This window comes from Siniperca chuatsi, linkage group LG17 (genome assembly GCF_020085105.1).
Source record: "Siniperca chuatsi isolate FFG_IHB_CAS linkage group LG17, ASM2008510v1, whole genome shotgun sequence".
NCBI lineage: Eukaryota > Metazoa > Chordata > Actinopteri > Centrarchiformes > Sinipercidae > Siniperca > Siniperca chuatsi.
The window spans coordinates 5,436,427-5,458,602 of NC_058058.1; the positions used below are offsets into that span (position 1 = coordinate 5,436,427).

Below are 22,176 nucleotides of genomic sequence, written 5' to 3' on the forward strand. Positions count from 1 at the left end.
CCTTGGCAGCCAGCCAATCGGGGCGGAGCAGGACATGACGTAGGTTCTAGCGCAAGGAAGCCCCGGGACTGGCGCGCCAAATTTCAAAGGACTTCCTCCTGGGAGGAAAGAAGCCTGGCAAACAACGGCGATATTCCTGCAGAAACAATAAAGTGTATGTAAGGTTTAGGAGTTAAATCCGCTGGTTGAGCAGTCGACGGCGTTTGAGGAGTAATTTACATAAACTCGGGGCGAAGCTCTGTTATTATTGTAAGTGGCAGCTTTGACTTTCATTCTGTCCTACAAGGAACTAACGTCAGCTAGCTTAAGCCTGTTTCTGACTGACAAGCTAAAAACCAGGGTTGCGATATCTCATTGCTCTTATTGATCTCTTATTTGAACGCTGATCAATGTGTGCTTATGTAAATGTGTAGATTACACGAGGATAGATGCGGATATTGTTGCTAAAACGAGGTTTTTACCTGACAAGCCGTTCGTTTCTGTTGGTTATTGTTTCTTGCTTTGTGTCGTGATCCCATGATTTGTCAGTGAGTCTACGTGCAGCTGATTCACGGCATGCGGTGCATACTGCAGCTAGCTGAGGTTCACAAAGTGAAGCTGACAGTTTTTTTATGGTCTGTTGTAAATTTAGCAGCTGTATGTTTCTGCTTCTGTCTGACTTTATTTTAATTTAGCCTGTAATGAAATGACAAAACGTGCGTTTGTGCTTTTATGTCGTCTTAAGTGTCAAGTAAATTATATTTATCAAGTCTAAGCTTGTTTTTCAGACACTAAGGAGAGCAATTAAGCAAAAGTCATTTTTGTTTCAAAGGTTTTTCTTTTGTTTTCTTTCAGATCAGACAGTCCTCGTCCGTTTCACCCCGTCAGGCTTCCCACCTGTGAGATGTCTGATGTCCACTGATGTCAAGAGCCTGGGATTTTAATCTCACTCACACTCACACAGGCTCAGATGACAGCTGCTCACACCTGAAAATATTAAACGTCAGAAATCTTAAAGCTAAAAGTCACGGCTGTCAAGTTTTTTGGCAGGGTAACTTTTCAGGGTTTTAATGTTTATTGCACCTTTCGAATTAGCAGCACAGTAACACAAGCTCTTTATTCTCAAATCCACCGTCTTATAGCCTCCACTCCATGGGGGATTTAGTCTGTTTGAGTTTGAGCTCATAATAGTGTGCAGAAGCTCATTTCCACACTTCACCAGCTTATACAGTACTCTATATCCTCATTATTTATTCATGTATTCACAGCAGGACACAACAAGTCATCAGCTTTCCATACTAATGCAAACATCTGTTGCTCCAAGCTGCTGCACCTGCCTGTAACCTTCACACTTCAGTGCTTTCAGGCCTATGTTTTGAATATTTTATCTCGCAATTTAGCTTTATGATAGCTGTCAGCAGTCTTTGGTCAAGCCCAAATGCCTTCAATTTAACTTCTGTCCACTAGCAAAGAGTTGTACCCCACAATGGATCGCAGCCTTCTGTAACTCAGGGCCTGTCACAGACAGGGTGTGGCCTCTGGGTGGGGCAGGTGAGGGCTTAGCAGTGGCAGACAATCAAACCCTTCAGTCATGCTGTCCGGGGTGCAGCCATGCTTCCAGCTGCTTCGGATCGGTTCGTCGGCTGGCGACTCTGCACGGGACCTGTACACATTCAGGCCGGCGCTGAGCCACTCCGTGTTCCGTCTGGGCCGGGCGGCGGAGCTGTGTGACGTCACGCTGGACTCAACGTCGGTGTCCCGAATCCACGCTGAGCTGCACGCAGAGAGGGAGCCGAGCGGAGGTGACGCAGCACCGCAGGAGGAGGGCTGGAGGGTCCACATCAAGGACAGGAGCAGTCATGGTGAGAAAAGGGCTGAGTCACACACACACACACACACACACACACCTACAGTCAAGATGAGACACACTCACACCCCTCTGCAGTCATTGTGGAAGAGAGAAAGAGGTTACACACCCACTTACAACAAGAAATATCAATGCTCCTAGGGAAACACATTCTCACAAAAACACTACACACACTTCCATTCTACTAATTGTTCATGAAAAGAAGTACAAATATTTGTGTTTAGAAAGATAAAGATAAACACACGCACTTGTGTGAGAGAAATAAAATGCAGATTTAAAGCAAAACTGGGCCCACACACACATGGCTTGACAGGAATACAGAAACTAAATATTGTAGACCGGTGAAACACAGCATCACACACATTTTTTTTAATGTGGGGGTGGCACACACACACACACACACGCTGAAACACACACATTTCGTCTGCTGAATTACTGACAGAAAAACCGAAACGAACACCTGCAGCCTGACAGCAGCTGAGCCACATAAACCAACACATACACAGCTATTAACTGCCCAAACACAGCTGTAGACATACAGACAAGGTGAAGCCTCAGATGCACACAAACACACATATTGAAAACTAATTGCATCTCTGAAATCTCAACTTTAAAAACTTTTCAATTATTTCTCCTGCCAGGACTTTTATTTTTATCTAAATGGTTTAGAGTTGCAGAATTTTCCCATGTGATCCCACCAGTTAGATTTGTTACAAAAAAATCACCTAAATTGGAGTTTGATGGTGATGATTAAAAAAAGTAATTACAGAGCCTCTTAACTTTTCCTGATCTTTGACCCTAATTTTCTTGTGTGTGAAGAATGACGTCAGCTCCAAATTGATTATATAGAAATAAGAATGTATTTAAACCTTACAGATGAGTGACAAATTAAAGTAAAAACCTACAATAAATGTATTAGAAAGGAGTTGGGCCACAATGAGCCTCCACAGCAGCTTCAATGCTCCTTGGCATAGATTCCCCAGGTCTGTGAAACTGTACACCATTCTTGTAAAACTTATTCCCTCATTTGGTGTTTTGGTTGTGGTGGTGGAGAGCGCTGTCGAACATACCTGTCCAACATCTCCCATCGGTGTCCATGAAGGTTGAGGTCTGGCGACTGTGAAGGCCGTAGCATATGATTCACACCATTTCCATACCTTTCTAATCATTCAGTGAGGTCTTGTGCCCTGTGTGACGCATCTGCATTTGTCCACTCATTTATTCAGTTTTTTCCTTTACTTTATTACCAGCATGTCAAAAAAACAAAAATGAAAATATGAATATCATAAATATCAGTCTTGGCAATCTCTTGCAATGTTTTCTCAGTCTGAATAAAAACTAATATCCGCTTTTACATGCACCTTCATTAACTGACCTGGGTTCAGTGTAAGCAAACGTGTTTTAAAAGCTGCCACTGCCCCCCCAACACACACACACACATTTTCTAAAATCTGCAGCCTCCAATGTTTGCAGAAAGCCCAGTAAGTCAACAGTGATATTTTTTAAGCATTTCTCTGAGCCTCACCACCTCGACTTCTGGGCTTGTCTGAGCTGTCAACTAGTTGATTAATTGCTTAGTTGATGGACAGAAAATCAATTAAACTGTTTTGATAATCATTTAATCATTTAAGTCATTTTTAAATCAGACTTTTTCCTAGTTCCAGTGACCTAATTGTCCGGATTTGCTGCTTTTTCTTTTTCCGATCTGATTGTAAATTAAATCTTGGTCATCCAAAAGTTGCAGCCCCGACTTGAAAGAATAAATAAATAAAATAAATAAAATCTGCAAAAAGACACAGATACATGAGTTTTGAGAAATAGTTTTAAGCACATACACTATAAGCCAGCAAGCTGTCATACATACCAAAACATGCCACTAGATGCATTCAGCTATGGATAAAAATACAATTACACATATAATGTAATGTAATGTAAGTTTGAAATGTGAAAGAAAGTGGTCATCCACAACAAAGAGCATAAAATGGATCCGATATACTGGGTGAATGTTTAGAGGGATAAAAGAGTACAACAGGAGAAAAGCAAATTCAAGATTAAGGAGTACTGACAGTGGATATGATGTATGTATGTCGGTGTCAGACACAAGAGGGAAACAGCCTTGCATCATCAGAGATATTACATCTTACTGTCTCAGTTTGCTAATAGTCGTATGAGCCTTGAAGTGGTACAAGGTGAGGAAGGAAGAGATTGAGTGCGAAAGTTGGGTCTTCGCTTAAGGCCGATGGACTGTGACCGACAGGCTTCGAATCTAAACTGCGCTCTTACTGACTAATTTTTCAAGTAATTTCACAGTCTGTTTCACACATTTTTCATTCCTGCTCTTAAAATTACATTTTAGTATTCACTGTGCATTTCTCATTTTGTGCTGTGCTGTCATGACCATTTGATTGCCTTGTAGCCTTCCAGCTCCTCAATTCTAGGTCCATTTCACAGACTGTTTTACATTTACCCTCAATTCTGGAAGCTGTAAACACATTGATAGTCAACAAATGACTTTATTTTGAGGCTCTGCTCGCTTGATTTATTCGAGCTTGTTTGTCAGACGTTCATATATTAAAAAGTTCTGATGATCTGGCCCCAGGTGACATCGCCCTCAACTGCAAAACTGAGAGTTTCCCACCATTTACATATCAGGGTTTGCCGAATGAGTCTCTAAACATCTTATTTTGTGGGAGGAGCAACATTAAGTGCCAGCAGTTTGTAGTGAAACATTCTGCAGTAGATTTCATTTAAAAATAATAAATCTTCACCTCCTCTTGCTCCTCTTGTGTTACTAGGCACCTGGGTCAATGAGGTCCGCCTCCAGCCAGGCGTCCAGTGGGAGCTCTCAGACAGCGACACGCTGACCTTTGGTGGCCAGTCGGCTCCAGGGAACCCTGAGTTCTACTTCCTCTTCCAGAAGGTCAAAGTTCGTCCACTAGACTTTGATGCCATCACAATTCCAAAGGTAATCTTTGCTGCAAACACAGATTAAGACATAGATTGCCCTTTTTCAGAAAGCTATCGTGGACCTGTGTATCTCACTATGTTTGTAGTTAAACAATAAGTCTGGACTTGTGTTGTTGTTGGACTTGTGTCTGCTTTCTGAAAGGTTGGTGTCAGTATGGTTTGCTACTGACAATTGAGACTTTTCACAGCTGAACAAGTTTTCCCAATATGATCACAATGGCAAATTGTCACAAAGAGTTAGAATATTCCTGTTGGGATAATGAGATTAGATGCACATTGAAAACAGTAGACTTGTTTTCTCTCGAGACAAACTTACATGCTAGGCAAGCTGATAGCACGCAACTTGAATAACTTTTTAGTTGATGGCACATCTCACTGTTTTGCCACAGGAAAAAAAGTAAAACTTAAGACGAGAATGGTGATATTCTGTATTTTTTTGCACAGCCACTGTAGTTTTATTTTGAGTCAATCCCACATGCTGTCCTGCTGCCATAAATACTCACGAGACAAACTCATGTTTGAGTAATTTTTGCTAAAAACAGTAACAGGGTGTATTTTTTTTTTTTTTTTTAACGAGAGATTATATTTGTGAGCAGTTTTTAAAGATCGTCGTCTTCAGAAGGAACCAATTGATTGGCTGTGTGCCACTGTCACATTGTTGGTTTTGGTCTTTTCATGGGGTTTATTGACAATGACAAAAATATAGAATGATGCCATCATTATCCTTTAATTTCCCTCCCACTCATGCTTGCATAGTGTGTGCAGGCATTGTGAATATGAGTCACTTTGGTTAAGTTGTCTAGGTGGAATATGAACATTCAGTACGTCATGGACAAAATTGTTAGGGAAGAAATGAAACATTTAATGCCATTTTAAAGATCAGGTGATATCATATTTTGTAATTTAATTAAAAACTTGCTTATTCAAGTGTAGAAATAGAACAGAAAAAGATAAAAAATATATTAGTTAGGCAAATGTTGATATGCAATGACTTTTTTTGAAAAATAAATCTGCCAAACAAACAATCAGTACCTGGTGGATATTTACATTTGGCCTTTATAGCATAAAGTTTTATATCTTTTACATATATATCTTTTATATCTTGTCTCCAAGGCGGGCACCTTCTCCTCCGACTTACAGAACCGGATCAGAACCAATATGGACCGCAAGGTGGCCGCCAACCTGGACCTGTCCAAGCTGTCCATCAACCGGGCCACAGTCATCCTCAACTCCATTGGCAGTCTGAGTAAGATGAAGGGCAGCGCCTGGACCTTTAAGAGGAGCCACAGCCACGAGGGAACTGTCTCGGACCCCGGCTCTTCCTCTTCGCCCCCTCTGGCCGTGGGCTTTACTTCTCTGCTCCCTCCCTCCACACCTCCATCATTCTCCTCTGCAGCTTCAGTGCCTTCGACAAAGTCCCTCCAGCCGACCTCCAGGAGCAGGAGGAAGTCGGCTCACACGGTGCTCCTCGAGGACGACAGCTCAGATGAGCCCAGAAGTCGAGGAGGTAAGGCTCAGCAAAATGTAACAACAAATACCACAGTTGATTTGCTGAGCTGAAATGGTTTTTCTTTCTAACACTGAACCAAGGTCAGTTAATGAAGGTGCATGTAAAAGCGGATATTAGTTTTTATTCAGATGAAGAAAATTAATGCAAAAATATTTTATTAATCACAGTTTTCATTGAAGAAAATCTAACTAAGTTGAAACAGCAGAAAAAGAGCAAATGAGAATAAACTGAACAGCATTGAAATCAGAGTCAAAGTTGTGGTTAGCAATTTAGCAATTCAGATAAACAAAACTCAAACTCAAATGCAGGCTTCTAAAAATGTGCTGGGAAAATTAATTTCAGTGGAAAATGGAGTCTAGATGTGATTGCCGATCTCATATTCTCATTTTGATGTTGTTCAGCTCTAGCAGGAGTTGTGGAGGACGGACAGAGAGCGAGGGGGAAGAAGAGGCGGCGGCTCTACAAGTCTGAGTCGGAGGGTTTCAGCTCTCCTCTTCCTCTGCCACTGCAGCCCAAGAGCCACAACGACGTCCGGCGGCCACTTGAGGCCAAACCCTTCCCCGTCGGTATCAGGACCATCGGCAGTTTCCATGGCGCCATGACGAACAGCAGACTCAACCACCACCTCATCCAGGCATCATTCACCAACCCTGCTGTTCACAAACAAGAAGTGCAGACGATGCACCGGGTCCAGACAGTGATGCGCGGCAACATCGCAGCTTTCCGCCAACAGAAACCTGCCCACCGTTCTCCGACAGTGCAGAGAGGCAGGCGGAGGGCTCACAGCTCTCCGGTTTTCTCTCCTCTGGTGGTCGGAGGGGAGAACTATAGCCTGGCCTCACCTTCAGTGAGGATCCGCACAGAGGAGAGAGGCAGGGTGCAGTTCAACAGATTTCACCATCCAACAAGGTAAGCTGTTTGAGGAGGTTTGCAGAAATCTCTTCACCACCAACCAAGGCCCCCTATTTATTTGTATATTTTTTTATGTGATGCGATTATTGCATCTTCTAGAATTATTCTGAAGGCATATGTTTGTTTGTTTTTTGTCCTACAATCAGAATCGGAATCAGCTTTATTGCCAAGTAGGTTTACACATACAAGGAATTTGCTTTGGTATTTTGGTGCAAAAACAATAAACATAGTAAATAGTAATAATATAAAGAAAGATAAAGCAACTACTGCAGGTCAAGAATCATAAATATAATATATAAAATTAACAATAAGATATTAAAGAATATTAAACATATTTTAAGAAAGTAGTAAAGAATATGTACAGTATGACCGTTACAACCACTGGGAGTCACCAAAGTCAAAGATTTTCACATCTTTGAAAAAGGGGTTTTAAGAATTCAGGAAGTTTTCAAGTTTTTTTTTTTTGTTTTTTTTTGCAATGCTAATAAAGCCAGGAATGTCAAATAGGTACAAAAATGAGATGGAAATTATCTGATAAATTGATACCACATTGCAGTTTAATTATGTGTTGTTATCACACTAGATGTCCCAGATAAGTTTTATGTAAAAACCAGCATTACTTTTTTGCTTATTTCCTACAGCTGTTGTCAGTGGGTGGATATGTATAAATAATGAGGTTAAATGTTAACTAATGGCTGATATAACAAGGAATGTAACTGATAAGGAGCCATTCGATTTTTACTTTTTGTGTTTACATTTTATAGTCCAATTAAATACAAATGAGCAAATGGTGTTGTATAAAAAGATTAAAGGTCATTGTTTGATACAAGTTAATCTGTGGCAAATGTTGAGTGAAAACCCAGATTTTATGAAATATGAACATGTTAAACCATCCTTAAACAATAACTTGTCCCTTCCTTTTTTCGCTTGCTCTCACCACCCGTTTTCTTTTCTCCCTGCAGCAAGCGACGAGGCCGCCCCAGAAAACACCCTCTGCCTCCCCGGCCTTCCCTGCCCTCTCCATCCTCCTCGTCTTCCTCTTCCACCTCCTCGGCCTCCTCCTCCTCCGGCTCCTCCTCTTCCTCCTCTGAGGATGAAGACGAGGAAGACGAGGAGGTGACTGCCGGGGCGGTGGAGCCGTGCGCGGCGCCACGCTGTCGGCTGCCCCAGCAAGATACGGTGCAGTGGATCCAGTGCGACGTGTGCGATGCCTGGTACCACATAGACTGTCTGCACGTCGACCGCAAGAAGCACGTTGACCCCAACGCTGACTTCCACTGTGGATGTCGCTGATATGACGAAAACCGAGTTTGTGACAGTGAAATGAAATGCTCCAGTTTAGACTTTCAAGTTAGCACATTTTTTTGTTGTTTGTTTGTTTCCTTCAGCCACACTTGTGGAAATCAGCAAAGATTTAATTGAAGACAGGCTACTTCTTCTTCAAATGGCCACTGAGCTGCTCTACTCAAGCATGCAGTGTTTTTCTCTTACCTCAGCAGCAGCTGTTGACGGCAGGAAAAGACCTACCTTCAATTTTAACATCCTGATCCTTCCAAGTTTGAGGATTTGTGACCCAAGAGTCACACAGCTGCTTCACAAACCTCATGCCCACTCAGTTTCAGGGCTCAGGCTTTGGAGATGGAGGCAAAACTGTAATGAAATGTCTTAGGCTGGATTTCATTATGGCTTTGACTGCCTGGAGAGGTGCACTCCCACCGGGGCTGTTGTTGACCAGCGGGCAGGCAGCATTCAGGAAGATTAATGAAATGTTGCAGATCAGGGTGCCACAGCAGGAGTCTATAAAGTGTGATTAAATGTTCTTAGATGTCTCAGTGCAGCCACATTGACTATTTTAGCGACCAGGCCAGTTTTTCAGGGCAGAATAGGACCTTCAGTGAACATTGACTTGGTTTTGGTGGTAAAAAAGCTCCAACACCCTTACCCCTCAAAAGGAAGCAGCCCTGGGCTGGTGTTTTCCCACCTCAGTGATAATAAAACTCAAAATATTTCAGTGCAGCTTTCCTGGGTGGCAGCAGCTGTCTAGGAGTGGGTGTGTGATGTTTCAAGACAATTAAATGCCAGGAAATGTGTCAGCAGACTTCCATTGTTGCTGCTGATGAGAGGTGCTCTTGGGATGATAATCAAATGTTTCAAGGCACTTCAGCAGAAGCAGCTGCTGGATTTTGGGGGGAATGTGTACAGTGTGACTGTATTATAAGATGTCTGAGTGCAGGCTGGCAGTGTGGCTGCTGCTGGTTTGGGAAGACTCATTACCAGTGAAATGTCATGAAATCATCCGCTGATGTAACAGGATAAACAGAAATGATCTCATCATCTCTGACTGGTGGTTGAGACTTGATGTCACAGATAATTTTAAGGGCTTCTCACACACATACTGAACTCTTGGGCCAAAATGGACGCTTTTGTCTGGGCGAAATGGGCTGGACCTGACTGAACTGTTCTCCACTACTAAACAGTAGATGTACACATATGTTTGCTCAAGTGCTGCTTGAGTAGAATAAAATCAAAGTGTAGAACTCCAAATTCTTCATCTTAAGCACCTTTCTATTATTTAATTCTGAATCTTTGGTTGGCTCACCTGGACAAAAACATTCTCTTTGTGTGTCTAAAACAGCATTTTACCTTCTGAACCACTTCTATAATCTTTGTAATAATTCTTACTAAGAGCTATTCAGATTATGGTAGTGTTAAGTGTCTGGGCTGAAAAGGGGTCTACCGATTTTTACTTTGATCGTACCACTATGGCAGACCCGCAGTTTTTTGAAGTGAGAGGAAAGTGGAAGAAAATGTAGAGAACTTGATTGTTAAGCAACTTAAGCAATAAAATAAGAAAAAAAACATCTAAAAACTTTAAAAGTATGTATTTTTTAACTTGTCAAAGGCATGTTACAGCTAATGATTGCTTCCAGCACAGTCAAATCAGATTTTCTCTGTCTTTGGCTTCACTGAAGCTTAGAGACAGATCACACAGTGACCACTCTCGTGCTACTTCACTGCCTTCTCTCAGCAGAATGGTTAGCTGTGCTAACTAGATCATTGCTTAAGTAGCTGTCAAGACAACGTCAGAAAGCAAGCAGAAAGATGAGAAGAAAACATGTGATAACTGGTTTTGGGTCAGTTCATTTTCAATTCAGTTGATTACTTTTAAAATCCAAAAAGAAAGTGTTTCGTGAGATCCATAAACCTGTGTTTGATGGAATTAATAAATGTAGTGTTACTAGTCAAAAGGCTCTAGTTTCACTTGAAATAATTTCATTGACAACATATTGAGGTTCATTGAGGTTTTGACAACATATCACCATGAACGTAACCTACACTTTAAAAAAAAAAAGAAGGAAAAAACAAGAGGTTACATCACCTCACTGCAGTAATACAATATCAATTATATAGGATTTAACATAATAGCCTAATACTATAATACAGATTTTAAGGACCAGTTTGGTCTTCTTGAGCAGTGGTTACTCAAATGTAAAAGGAAATAAAAAGTTTGGTTTTGAGTTTTCTGTTGATCTTCACTCAGTTGTATTTTGGCTTTGTATGCCTTTTTAAAAAAAAAAAAAAAAAAAAAAAAAAGGATTTTGTTTGCAGTTTCATCTGTCAGTAAAGATGTAAGTGTTTTGTAAGTGCATTTTCTTTTTGTCTCTTAGATTTTGAACTCGATTTTGAAAGCTATTTAAATAGCGGTTTATGTTTTCCAAGCTTCACTTAAAGAAATGTGCCATCTTCACCACATCACTCATTGTCGTTCAGTGTCATGCTGCTGTTCACCCTTTTTGCTTTCATGTGGTGCGCCAAACAGTTGCAAAGGTCTTAAAAAGGGAGGGGCTGCTGAGGGACTGATACTTTCTAATTAGCGAGAAGGTAACATTGGAGGTGCAACACAAACTGTAACAACCCCAAAAAAAGAGTATGAAACTTGTGTGATATTGAAAATGTTTTCAGTGCAAAGTACTCGATTGTTATGAATGTTTTGTTGCTAAATTACTACAGCATAGCTTCCAATAGCTGATATTTTATCATAATCAAAATCAGAAAGCTGTAAAAGTCCAAAATTAATCAAACAACAGTTAACTTCATTCATGTTTAATGAAAACAAAACTTGCCTCATATTTATAAACTGCTGTTCTGTAGTTGTGGTCAGGAAACAAGCATCATCAAAGTCACCAGTTGACCGCATAAGTGGCTACTGATGTTTGATAAATCAGCCTCGCATATTGATAACCACATCACTAACAGCTCTTTGCAGATCTGCAGTATTTTCCATTTGCATTCCCTCAAAGACAAACAACTGTCTTGTAACATCTTTCAAGGCTTTGATGGATTAAGTCAAGTTTGTGGCCAATATTTTTGATCATTGCACTGTTGTTGGCGTGTCATTGTTTCAGTATTTCGTTTGTGCCATCTGCAAAATGTATAGCTCATTCAAGCGTTGACATTTTTACTCTTGAGTTAATTATTCTGTTTATTGTTAAAATCCCAAAATACAGGACTCTAAGGGGAAAGCACCATTATTGATGAGTTCAGACGTGTAGTTAGTCAAAGGAATTGTTTTGTAAATCAGGGCATATTTCATAAATCAGTTTCTCTCAGAGCTCCAAAGCAGAAGTTCACAGGACTCTTCTTTCACACTGCGTTCACTTTAATTATCACAGCACAGTTTGACTTTGTTGGTTTTGCCGGATTGTACAGAATTAAACCAATTGTCATACTTCTCTGAGATGCTATCAGCATCAAAGTTATCGGGGAAGAAATAAAGAATAATCAGAAATTTTTGCATTGTCTGTCTGTTTGATCTTCACAGTTGTACTTTTTTCTGTTCCCAACAAAGATATCCAAAGAGGCTGTGATCTAAAACACATTTAATTTATTATAGATTCTTCTTGCACATCCAGCTCAAGTCGTGATTGATGAAACATTGATATTAGAAATTTACATTTTGTTTTCCTCCGGTCTTTTGTGCTGTGTTTAAAAAAACTAAAACTTTGCAGAGCTGTGATATATCTGGTTATTATTTTCATTGTTGTTTTCTTTGAAACGATCACAGCAGAGTGTGAGTCAACAAGCAAAGACGACATCCTCATAATTGAAGCACATTTTTCTCAGCTTTTTTTTTTTAACTTCATAATGGATTTGTCTTATCTGGGTTCTCCATGCATTAAGATAAATTTATTCACAGAATTACTGCTCACAGCATTTCTGGTTTGATGCTTTAAAGAGAAGACAACAGTGAGCAGAGGTATGTGCTTTTTGATAAATTGACCTGCTGACACATAGGTACAGATACACATGGATATTTTAATGTAGATCACATATGTAATATACTTGTGTATTTTACATAAATGAACATGTTTAATCTGAACATGTAAAATACCTTTAGGACTTAGTGACTGTATTAGGACTCATTTAAAAAGCTGACAAAGACCTAAATATATTCTAAATGTGACATCTGAGGTAGTTAGAAATGATAAGAAATGAAACTCACAGTTGAATTCTTATACAAACTCAATTCCTCTGTGATGATGATTTCATATTGTATATAAAATAAATTCTCACATCTAGTTTTTTCTTTAAATACATTTTATTTGCCAACCCTGCACAGGATAAGAAGTTTAGAGAATGAATAGCTGAATATTTCTGTTACCATATTCATGGCATAGTTATAAGAATTAGTTAAGCTGTCCTTTCTCAATGGTAATGTGTGGCAAAAAAGTCAGACATGAACAAAATACTGTACACTTAACAGTGTACATACAATAGTCATAAATCCTAAGTTTGTTGTTGTATTGAACTGCATTGCAGTATATTGAAAAGTGTTTTGAATATTTTGTCCACTGTTTATATATATGTATGGATGAGAAGAAATATTAGAAACACTTAACAATATGATGTCGTCCAATACAACCACATACAGCCTCAATTAAAACTCAAAAATATACATTTTCACAAAGTTAAGATTTATTGCAGCATTGTTGTATTGGGTTGCATGGCAATGTACAGTAGACAAATCTGAAGTATGAAATATGTTTAACAGAATGGGAAAGCAGATAATACATACATGTGCTACGCCAGATTATGTTTATTTTATCAGACTTTCCTCATCTGCTATTTTCTTGTGAATTACTGGACACTTGATCTCAGAAAATTACGCATACCTTTACACATGTATGTTGTTGTATTGGATGGCATTATATTTTATGGTGTTTCTTATATTTATTCTTGTCTAAATATGTAAATGAGGTGGACAAAATGTTAGAAACACATTTCAATACACCGTAATGCAGTCCAATACAGCACCACAGTTTAGCCTCACAACATAACAAAGAACTAAGTTCAAGCAATTTCCTTCGTCTTCTCAACAAAAACGGAAGATTTTCAGTTAGTTACTGTTAATCATGAAATCAACTGTTTCTATTTCTCTGGTCACTCAGTGTAGCTGCAAAGCTGCACTGCAAGCTGCGGCAGTCAAAGGGGCAATATAACGTGTAAGGGGTCATGAAAAACAACATGTGTTTAATAGTTTTTAACCCTATCATTTCTGCTTAAGTGAGGCTCGCACATAAACCGATTGATGTATCTTGCAATCAGCCTATCAATAGCTGTTACTACTTTTGAGAAAAATTAGCTATCACGCATGTTGTTATGGTGAAGCATCGTAATGCATAAAATACTGGTTATGTTCCATTCTCCTTAACGGTGAAGAGGCTGAAAAGAGTTCACTTACCAGTGTTATTTACTAGTTATGAAGCTGTTCTGAGCCCACAGTTTCTGCCAGTTCCATCAAAAAAAAAAATCACAGATTTGACTGATTTGACAGCTTGATTACTGTTACTGTAATCAGCTGTTAAATTTGGCGAAACTAAATTCTACATGTATGTAATCCATCGTAAATCTTGAAGGCAGTTAATCACATAAAATATTTCTTCTTTTTCAAATACCCCTGGTTATTCTAAAAAAAAAGAAATACGTACAATACATCCATATCTGAAGCTAATAAGAGACATTGAGAGGCAGTTAAATGGAAGAAGTACAAAAATGCATTTGGGTTAACTGTTAACGTTTGTCCGAACAGAACGTACAGGGGGTCTTGAGCTTGTGCTGGTGTTGGATGGATGACAAAAGTAAACTATAAAGGGTTTCATTTCAAAACTGAAGGAAAGAGGCTTAAAATGACCAAGATGTATCTCATTTTAGAGCAAAATATGATGTGAATATATACACACAGGCACACACAGCACACACACAGGTTTTGAAATCACTCTATATACGATGCAGCATATTTGTAACTCACGACTCCAAGAAACCTATTATATACTCATAGCCCAGTGGGTAGATATTGAGGAGACGGAGAGATTATGGAGCTGAAATGCCCGCTGCCTTGACCTGCAAAGGTGGAGGGAGACAATTACATTTGTCCGAACAGTTTCCATAGCAACATTCCTCTCTCTCCTCTCCTCTCTCTGTCTTTTTATTTATTTTTTTGGCAGTGGCAAGAAGCCACTCAGTGCTCTGTCCTGTAATAACAGCCGACACCTTCTTTCCCCTGATGATGCATGGACTGAGACAGAAAGAGGGCAAAAAGCTGATTCTGTTCATTTGAAACTGAGGTGGAGAGAGAGAGAGAGAGAGAGAGAGAGAGAGAGAGAGAGAGAGAGAGAGAGTGTGTGTAATAAGTGAGGGTGTTTCCATCTTGTCTCGACACTGGTAAAGGGAGAGGTCACAGTAAGATGAAAGCATAAGGCTGAAAACTGTAAAGCCCATATTCCTCATCCAGCAGCTCTCTGGCCACACACACACACACACACACACACACACACACACACACACACACACACACTCTCTCACAGGGTAATTTTTCTCTATCTGTCATCAGAGCACTGCAGCCACAAGCCTGCACTCCTGATTCTGGGTTGCATGTAATGTTGGTGATCTAAGATTCTGCTGTTACACTGATGGAAAAGAGCTCACGTCAAGTCACTAGAATGTGGCTCTGAATTTATTTGAAGCTAATATACTGTAACAATATACAAGTTCCTGGATATCAATGCATCAGTTGTAGTGATTATTAACCTGATGCAGGCAGATAGCATATTTGTACCAGAAATCAGTCAAAATACACCAAAATTAAACAAAAAGTTGTTATTGATTTCCTTTACAAAATCTGCACTGATCATGAAGAAAAGGAAAGTTATTCAATCGCATCTTTCATTAGATCCTCCCAGCCTCCTAAATTCCCACTTCTTTCACTGCCAGTTTGTAATGAAATCAGGATTTCTGTTTTCAAAAAAATTCCCACTTCAAGCCTGCAGTTTGTAATGAAATCATCAGGCCCACATTAGTTTTTTTACTAACATTGAAAAGCTACTCCAGAGCCGCAGAAGACATTATACGACTGTTTTCACCAGAGTAGTACGCCATGTGACGAATAAACTGAATTTCATGTGTAAAATCAGTGGAGTGCCCCTTTAAAAAAACAACTGGATTACATGAATAAGGCTGCAGCTTAATCAGAGGATATGCGCACAATGCAGGGGTAAAAAGGGGAAAATCATCTTGGCTCTTGAATGTTGTTAAGAATCAGCCACAACAAAAAAAAAACCTTAAACAAGAGATGGAAAACTTATAATATACCCCCAGACAAACTAACAAATGCCAAACTGGTGCAACTTGAAAGCAGATTTCAGTTGTTGTTTCCTCATGACCCAGCAGGGAGCAGTGTCGGTCTGGCACAGTCCAGTGGACACCCACAGAGGACAGCAAGCAGGCAGCAGAGGATGAACACAGAGAAATGAATGTGTGGAGCCACTCCTTGCACATTACACCCAGAATGGAAATCATACGTTTTCATTATTCCTCTCAGAGAGCACAGCCAATGTTATTTTGAATGCTTGTGAGTATAAGTAGAGTCAGCAGTGGGAGGTGTTGGTGGGGAGGTGGGTTTTGGGTGGTGGGTGTATCTGAAAGGTTTTAAAGCATCACAGAGCTCAACTTACTGGCAGTTTCTTCTCATTCAAATCATACTACACAGACGCTGTTGGAGCAGCTTTAGTTCACTTGCATGTTTTCATCTTGTTCATATCTGTGTTGCTGTATTTCTATATGTATGTGAGTGTGTGTGTGTGTGTGTGTGTGTGCGTGCCTCCCTGCTCGCCTCTGTCTTCTTCTGTGTTTGATAATGATGTGTTGTCTCTTTTTGATCATGCAAAGCTAAAATCTTTGTCTGCATGATACAATGTATGTGGATGCATGGCTGCATCTTTCTCTGTATGTGTGTATACGTGTGTGAATGTGTGTGTGTTGCCTCTTTATGCATGCCTAGTCTGCACACACCACTCAAAAGCAATGAGGCATGTTTTGTGCGTGCGTTGAGAGTGAATTTCTGCATTATGCACACGCAAATGTGGGAGATGTTTATATGTGTAGGTGTGTGTGAGTGTGTGTGTTACAGGCAGTCTTTCTACTGGCTAAGCCCTAATAGGATCTCAGGAGCAGCTGTCGATCTGTCCCAATAGCCTCTCACTTTCACATTTTGCTCTCCTCTCCTCTTCTCTCCTCTCTTTTTGCCTCCTCTCCTTTCATCTTCTCTCCATGTTTCTACCATCCTATTGGATTCTCACAGCTCCTTGTTGTCTTTCTCCTCTCCTCTCTGTGTGTTTCATCTCTTTTTCCTCTTCTATCCTCTTTATATCTCATCACCTCTCTTCTCCTCTTTTTCATCTCCTCTCTTTCTTTATCCTCTCTCTTTGCCACCTCTCCTTGTTTCTCCCCTCCTCCCTTATCCTCTCTTTTTGTTTAATCTCTTTCTTCCTCTCCTTTTGTCTCTTCTCATCTCCTCGTTATCTTACTCCTCAAAGATCATCTTTGAGAAAAGAGAAAATAATTTTGCTTTGCTCAATCTCCTTTCCTCTCCTCTTCTCTCCTTGTTTCCCCTCTGCTTTCCTTCCCTCTCCATTTGTTTCCTTTCCTCTCCTCGTCTCTTTCCTTCTCTCCTCTCTTTTCATCTCATCTCATGTCCTTTTCTCTCCTCTCTTGCCCTCTCTTCGCCTTGCTTCCACTCTTTGTTCCTTTCATCTCCTCTCCATGTTTCCTTTCTCCTCTCCTCTCCTTTGGTCTCATTTCCTTTTGTCTCCACTCCTCTCATTGTACCCTTTCTCCTTGCCTCTCCTCTCCTTATTTTCCCTCTTTTTCATCCCCTTGTTTCTCCTCACATCTTTCCTGGTCTCTCCTCTACTTTCATCTTCACTTTTATTTTATTCATTTATCCTCCCTCCTCTCCCCTTCCACTCCATTTAGACATTTTCTCTCTTTCACCATGCCTTTTTGTTCACCTTTTCTGCTTCCTCCATCTCAAACTCGATCAGTGACGTTCTTCTTTCTCTCTTTTCTCTCTCTCCTACTTGCCCTCCCTCTTTTTCTCTCTGTCTCTCACTCTTTTTCCCCTTCAGCTCACAGGAAATGAGATTCTAGCTTATTGGCTTATTTCCACCTGTCCCCAGTTTGACCTTTGCATGTCTCTCTCTCTCTCTCTCTCTCTCTCTCTCTCTCTCTCTCTCTCTCTCTCTCTCACACACACACACACACACACACACACACACACACACACCTAGCCACCCAGTAACACACACACACAGTCATACATACACTCATCTTTCTCCACACATACACTTCACTCACTGACGACACACACTCTCTTGCCTATATGCACACTGTTACACACTCACCAAGCACAAAGCGACAACCACACACACTCAGACACTCCACTTTTCCACCCACAGGCACACACACACACACACACACACACACACACACACACACACACACACACACTCTCGAACATGCTCCACTTCATTCCACTACATTGTTTCACCTCACAAATCACTCTAAATTGGCTCCAGCCATAAGAACACACACCCTCTCTAAACTGTTTAATAACGTCATTAATCATTACGCTTTGACTTCGCATTGGCACCGCCGGCTCTATAAGTAGAAAGTGAGTTACGATTTAAGGGGGCCCCAAACTACGACAGGGGTCCCCAAAAGCAAAAATTGGTCTTTCATCTTGTGCTACATGGTCTTGTGTATATATATGCACGCTCCCAGACTCTGTTGAGAGAGAAACAAGAACCTCATTCCAGATTTTCTTTTCAGTTTTGTTTTACAGACATGAAAAGTAGAGTTCAGTCATGTGCTGTCAGAGTGAAAAGAGAAAAAGATAAACAACAGAAGACATTCAATAAAGATATCCACCATTTGACATGCAGCCTCGCAAAATGATTAAGGCTGTAGAATATAATTAAACAAATGATGGGTGTTTTAAAGGGAAAGTGGGTCACATATCACATTTGCTGCTCTACCACTTACTACAATTAAATGTATACAATTCCGCAGTGGTTTAATCTACACCAAGTTCATAAAAGATTTTACATTTGCAAAGCAACTGATTCTCGCTGCTATAGCTCCAAAAGGCTCCAACTGTACAGAATAAAATGAGAAGTTCCAAGTTTCTTGAAATACAAAGTTACTATATTTTTACCACAAGAATTTATGGTCTTAATAGCTATAATTTCACTTCTTGTAATGTGTGTCTGGTGGCGATTTTGAAAATTATTGCTCCATTAAGAAGATATTAAAGTTTAAACTGGTTTATGTTTGGAGACCTTTGCCTTGATTGACAGTTCTCTCACTGAGTGGTGGTGGTTGTCAAATCTCGTCCCACCTCAGCTTCAAACAGACTCCACATACAGATTCAACAACACTGGGGAAAACTCTCTGTTGCACATGAAGTAATTAATTTTACATTACTGACAGCACAAACCACACTTGGTTTCAGTAAACACAGCAGAATTGATTGTTAGCATGAGCAGTGATAACCAGAGCAGAAAAGACGGAAATACTGCATCCCAGTTCAGGGGCTGCAATCACTTAAAGACTTAATACATCTTAATGGATGACTAAGGCCTGCCCCAATGTAAAAGCTCATTGAAATGCAGCCTTCTTTTGTGCAAATTAGACAAACACAACTTGTGTATCCTTTGCAGTGTTCAAGTGTATCCTTTCAATCAATGCTATGATCCAATGCTATGATCCTCATCAACATGTAAAAAATGACTTTGATGGCCATTTGAGGGAAACTTCATGGTGATAAACTTAGAAATATTTGACTTTACAAGTTGTCAAGCATCACTCATTCACAAGCATCACAGTTTTGGCCTCTGTGAGATTGGAATTTAATTTGGGGGAGACGGTGCAGGTTCAGGAGAAGCCTTCTGGTCCTCATAAGGACACAGTTTTGCAAGTTATGCAAAACCTTGAATGGTCTAATTCCTGAATTGGGAGGCAGCAAGTCACACTCTCTCAACAGAAAATACATCATACTGTTTGTCTGTAGTGAACTCTGGAGCATTCACATAAAAGAACACTGATCAAATTAGGTTGTGGATAAAACAAAGAACTCAAGGATTACCATCTTATGTTCTTGACTGACAAGTTGATATCACTGATAGGGCCTGAATTTGAAAAACAATATATGACAACATCAGGAAGTAATGCCTTTTTGATTAGTTAATAAACTCTTCCATAAACTCTTCCGGCTTGTGACCTTGTTATTTGTCATCCCTCCTGTTTGTTTCCCGTCATCTCATTACTGTCACTATCACAAAATGCAAAAATGCCTAAAAAATAAAAAAGAGAATATCTGACATTCCTTCTTCAATGAACAACACTAAAGAGTGTCTACATGAATGAGACAGATAGACAATTTAGTTTGCATTGGTATGTTGATCCAACAGGAAGCTCCAGCAGAAACAGATCCTCAGGAGTGTTTGCAACTCTGCTCAGCACATCCCGAGAGTCTACAGGCTCTGATTTATAAAACCACTTCCCTATGAGGCAGAAACATGGCTTTCCATTGTAGGGGGACATCAGCAAATTAGCAAGACAAAGAAACCCAAGGCTAAACATGTTAGAAAGAATTAATAATTTAAAGGGCAAACCCTTCTTCTGATAGGCTCTCTTATCATCAATCTGTGATGTTCAGTTCATCCCATAAGTTATTTTGCCACAAAATGTTGGAATTTTTGTTGAACCAACTTGCCACAAGACTGTGTTGTCTCCTTCTGCTTCAACCACCAATAATTTTATTAGTACACATTTAACCTACTAACCTTACTAGATTGGTATGTTGATGAAAATAAAATGTAAAAGTTTGACTTAGATATAGATATAGATAGACAGATGACTTTGAGAGAGTTGGAGTTGGAAAGAGACAAGCAGACAGAGAGATGAAATAGATGGAGAGATTGAAAAAAGAGTGAACATAATGGAACAATCCCAGTCTGTGTCCAGTGTGCCCAGCTCTGGTTGGTTAGCGGTGTCTGTTTTCGGACCTGTTAAGGTGCAGCCTGATAGCTGTGGGGACACACGAGTCTCTGTAGCAATTATCTATCAGTCTGCTGCAGGATGAGTTGCTTGGACTCTGGAGCCACTGCAGAACTTTGGGCGAAGTGGTTTGGAACTGCCAACAACTCAGCTCAGTGCTTGGAGGGGCAAGATGCATTTAATATGCACAGCGCCAGCAACAATGCGTCTCCAAAATGTCTTCTTTGGAAAGATTTAGATGTAGTTCACTGACAGTCATGTACCTCTGACAGTTCCAGCTTGCAGCTTGCCACAATAAATATTTTCTCTGTTTTTGAAATGCTGCGCATGTGTTGTCAAATTAATGAAGATGTTTTCTTAATTTGCTTGCGTTTTGTCTATTGGCATGTGTATTCTTAAGTTGCAGTTAGTTTGCCCTTGTCGGCCACCGTACACGAGTGTCAGCAAAACCATTCAAATATAAGGAGAATACTGTGCTTCTATCCAACATAAACAGACTGCTTATCTAAACTGATTATCTTTGTCCAGCAAAAACTTCCAGTTCTGCCTTTTGATGTTGATGCTATTGTTGTAAAAGACAGCTGACACTATCAGTTGCAGTGCATTTGCCCTTGTCAGGCACCGTGCTCGTGACACTGGAGAGAACTGCAAAGAATGCAGCAGTCAAGCTATCAACAATACAGACTGTATGAGTCATTCACAGTGCCACCATTTGATAAAGAGACAGTCTTTCAAAATATAGCCAGATGATTTTATCTTCGATGAGGACTGTGTCTTATTTCTGGCTGACACATTGGGAAAAAATCAGTTCGAGAGATACATACGTTATAGAACAGCATACCTGAAACATCCCTGTGCCTTAAGGGATCACGTATGACAGATAAAAGCAAAGTAAACAGAGCAGGAGTCTGGGAGAAAAGGCAGGTAAAACTATTTTAAAATAAACAAACCAGACAGGAGCATGATCAGGTCCTTTCCGGTTAGTGGATGCTCAGACTGCTGTCCTTTATCCTCCAGTGTCCCATTAAGTCAGAATAGAAACCTGAAAGAGAGAAGCACCCATGGCGCAGCGTGGTGCCAAAAAGCAAACAAGTGAGCTGGCACTTGGGGACCACTCAGGCATCAGGAAAATAAGGATCTTTCAACAATACTTGGTTGTTTTCCCCAAATGTAGTCTGTTTTCAACAATTCACAAGGGAAGTTTAAATACAGAAGAGGTTCTCCCTAATGGTGCAATTGCATCTGGCAAACAAAGGCAGTGCTGTTTCCCAAGTGCCTTTGTGTGGCTGCAGCTGGGTAAGGCATCAATTACTGTCAAAACCATTTCAATGGTAGGTGAGCGGCAGCGTTTGATTTATACAACTATTAGAATAACATTGTACTGATGAACTACCTTTTATGTGGTGATAGCTACAGGATAGTCTGGGGGACAATGTCGAGCAGGGAGAAGAAAGAGAGAAAGCGAGAGGGGGGAGAGATGAGAGTGTGATGATGGATTAATTGAATAGAATTAAATTTCCATTTTCTCTGAGAAAGTTGGAGGAGA

General features: G+C 40.2%; 1 protein-coding gene across 3 annotated transcripts; it reads left to right on the forward strand.

Moving 5' to 3' along the window:
• tcf19l (transcription factor 19 (SC1), like) lies at window positions 1-12,026 on the forward strand. Of its 3 annotated transcripts, none has more exons than XM_044171837.1 (6): window positions 1-249; window positions 835-1,841; window positions 4,642-4,811; window positions 5,927-6,320; window positions 6,725-7,232; window positions 8,198-12,026. In XM_044171837.1, exons 2-6 carry the CDS (start codon window positions 1,571-1,573, stop codon window positions 8,526-8,528), a joined length of 1,674 nt encoding a protein of 557 aa, XP_044027772.1. In that variant the 5' UTR covers window positions 1-249; window positions 835-1,570; the 3' UTR covers window positions 8,529-12,026. The 3 variants fall into 3 exon arrangements, with proteins under 3 accessions (XP_044027772.1, XP_044027773.1, XP_044027774.1); XM_044171838.1 differs by having other exon boundaries at window positions 3-154; XM_044171839.1 differs by lacking the exon at window positions 1-249 and adding an exon at window positions 349-614.
• The last annotated feature ends 10,150 nt before the right edge of the window (window positions 12,027-22,176 follow it).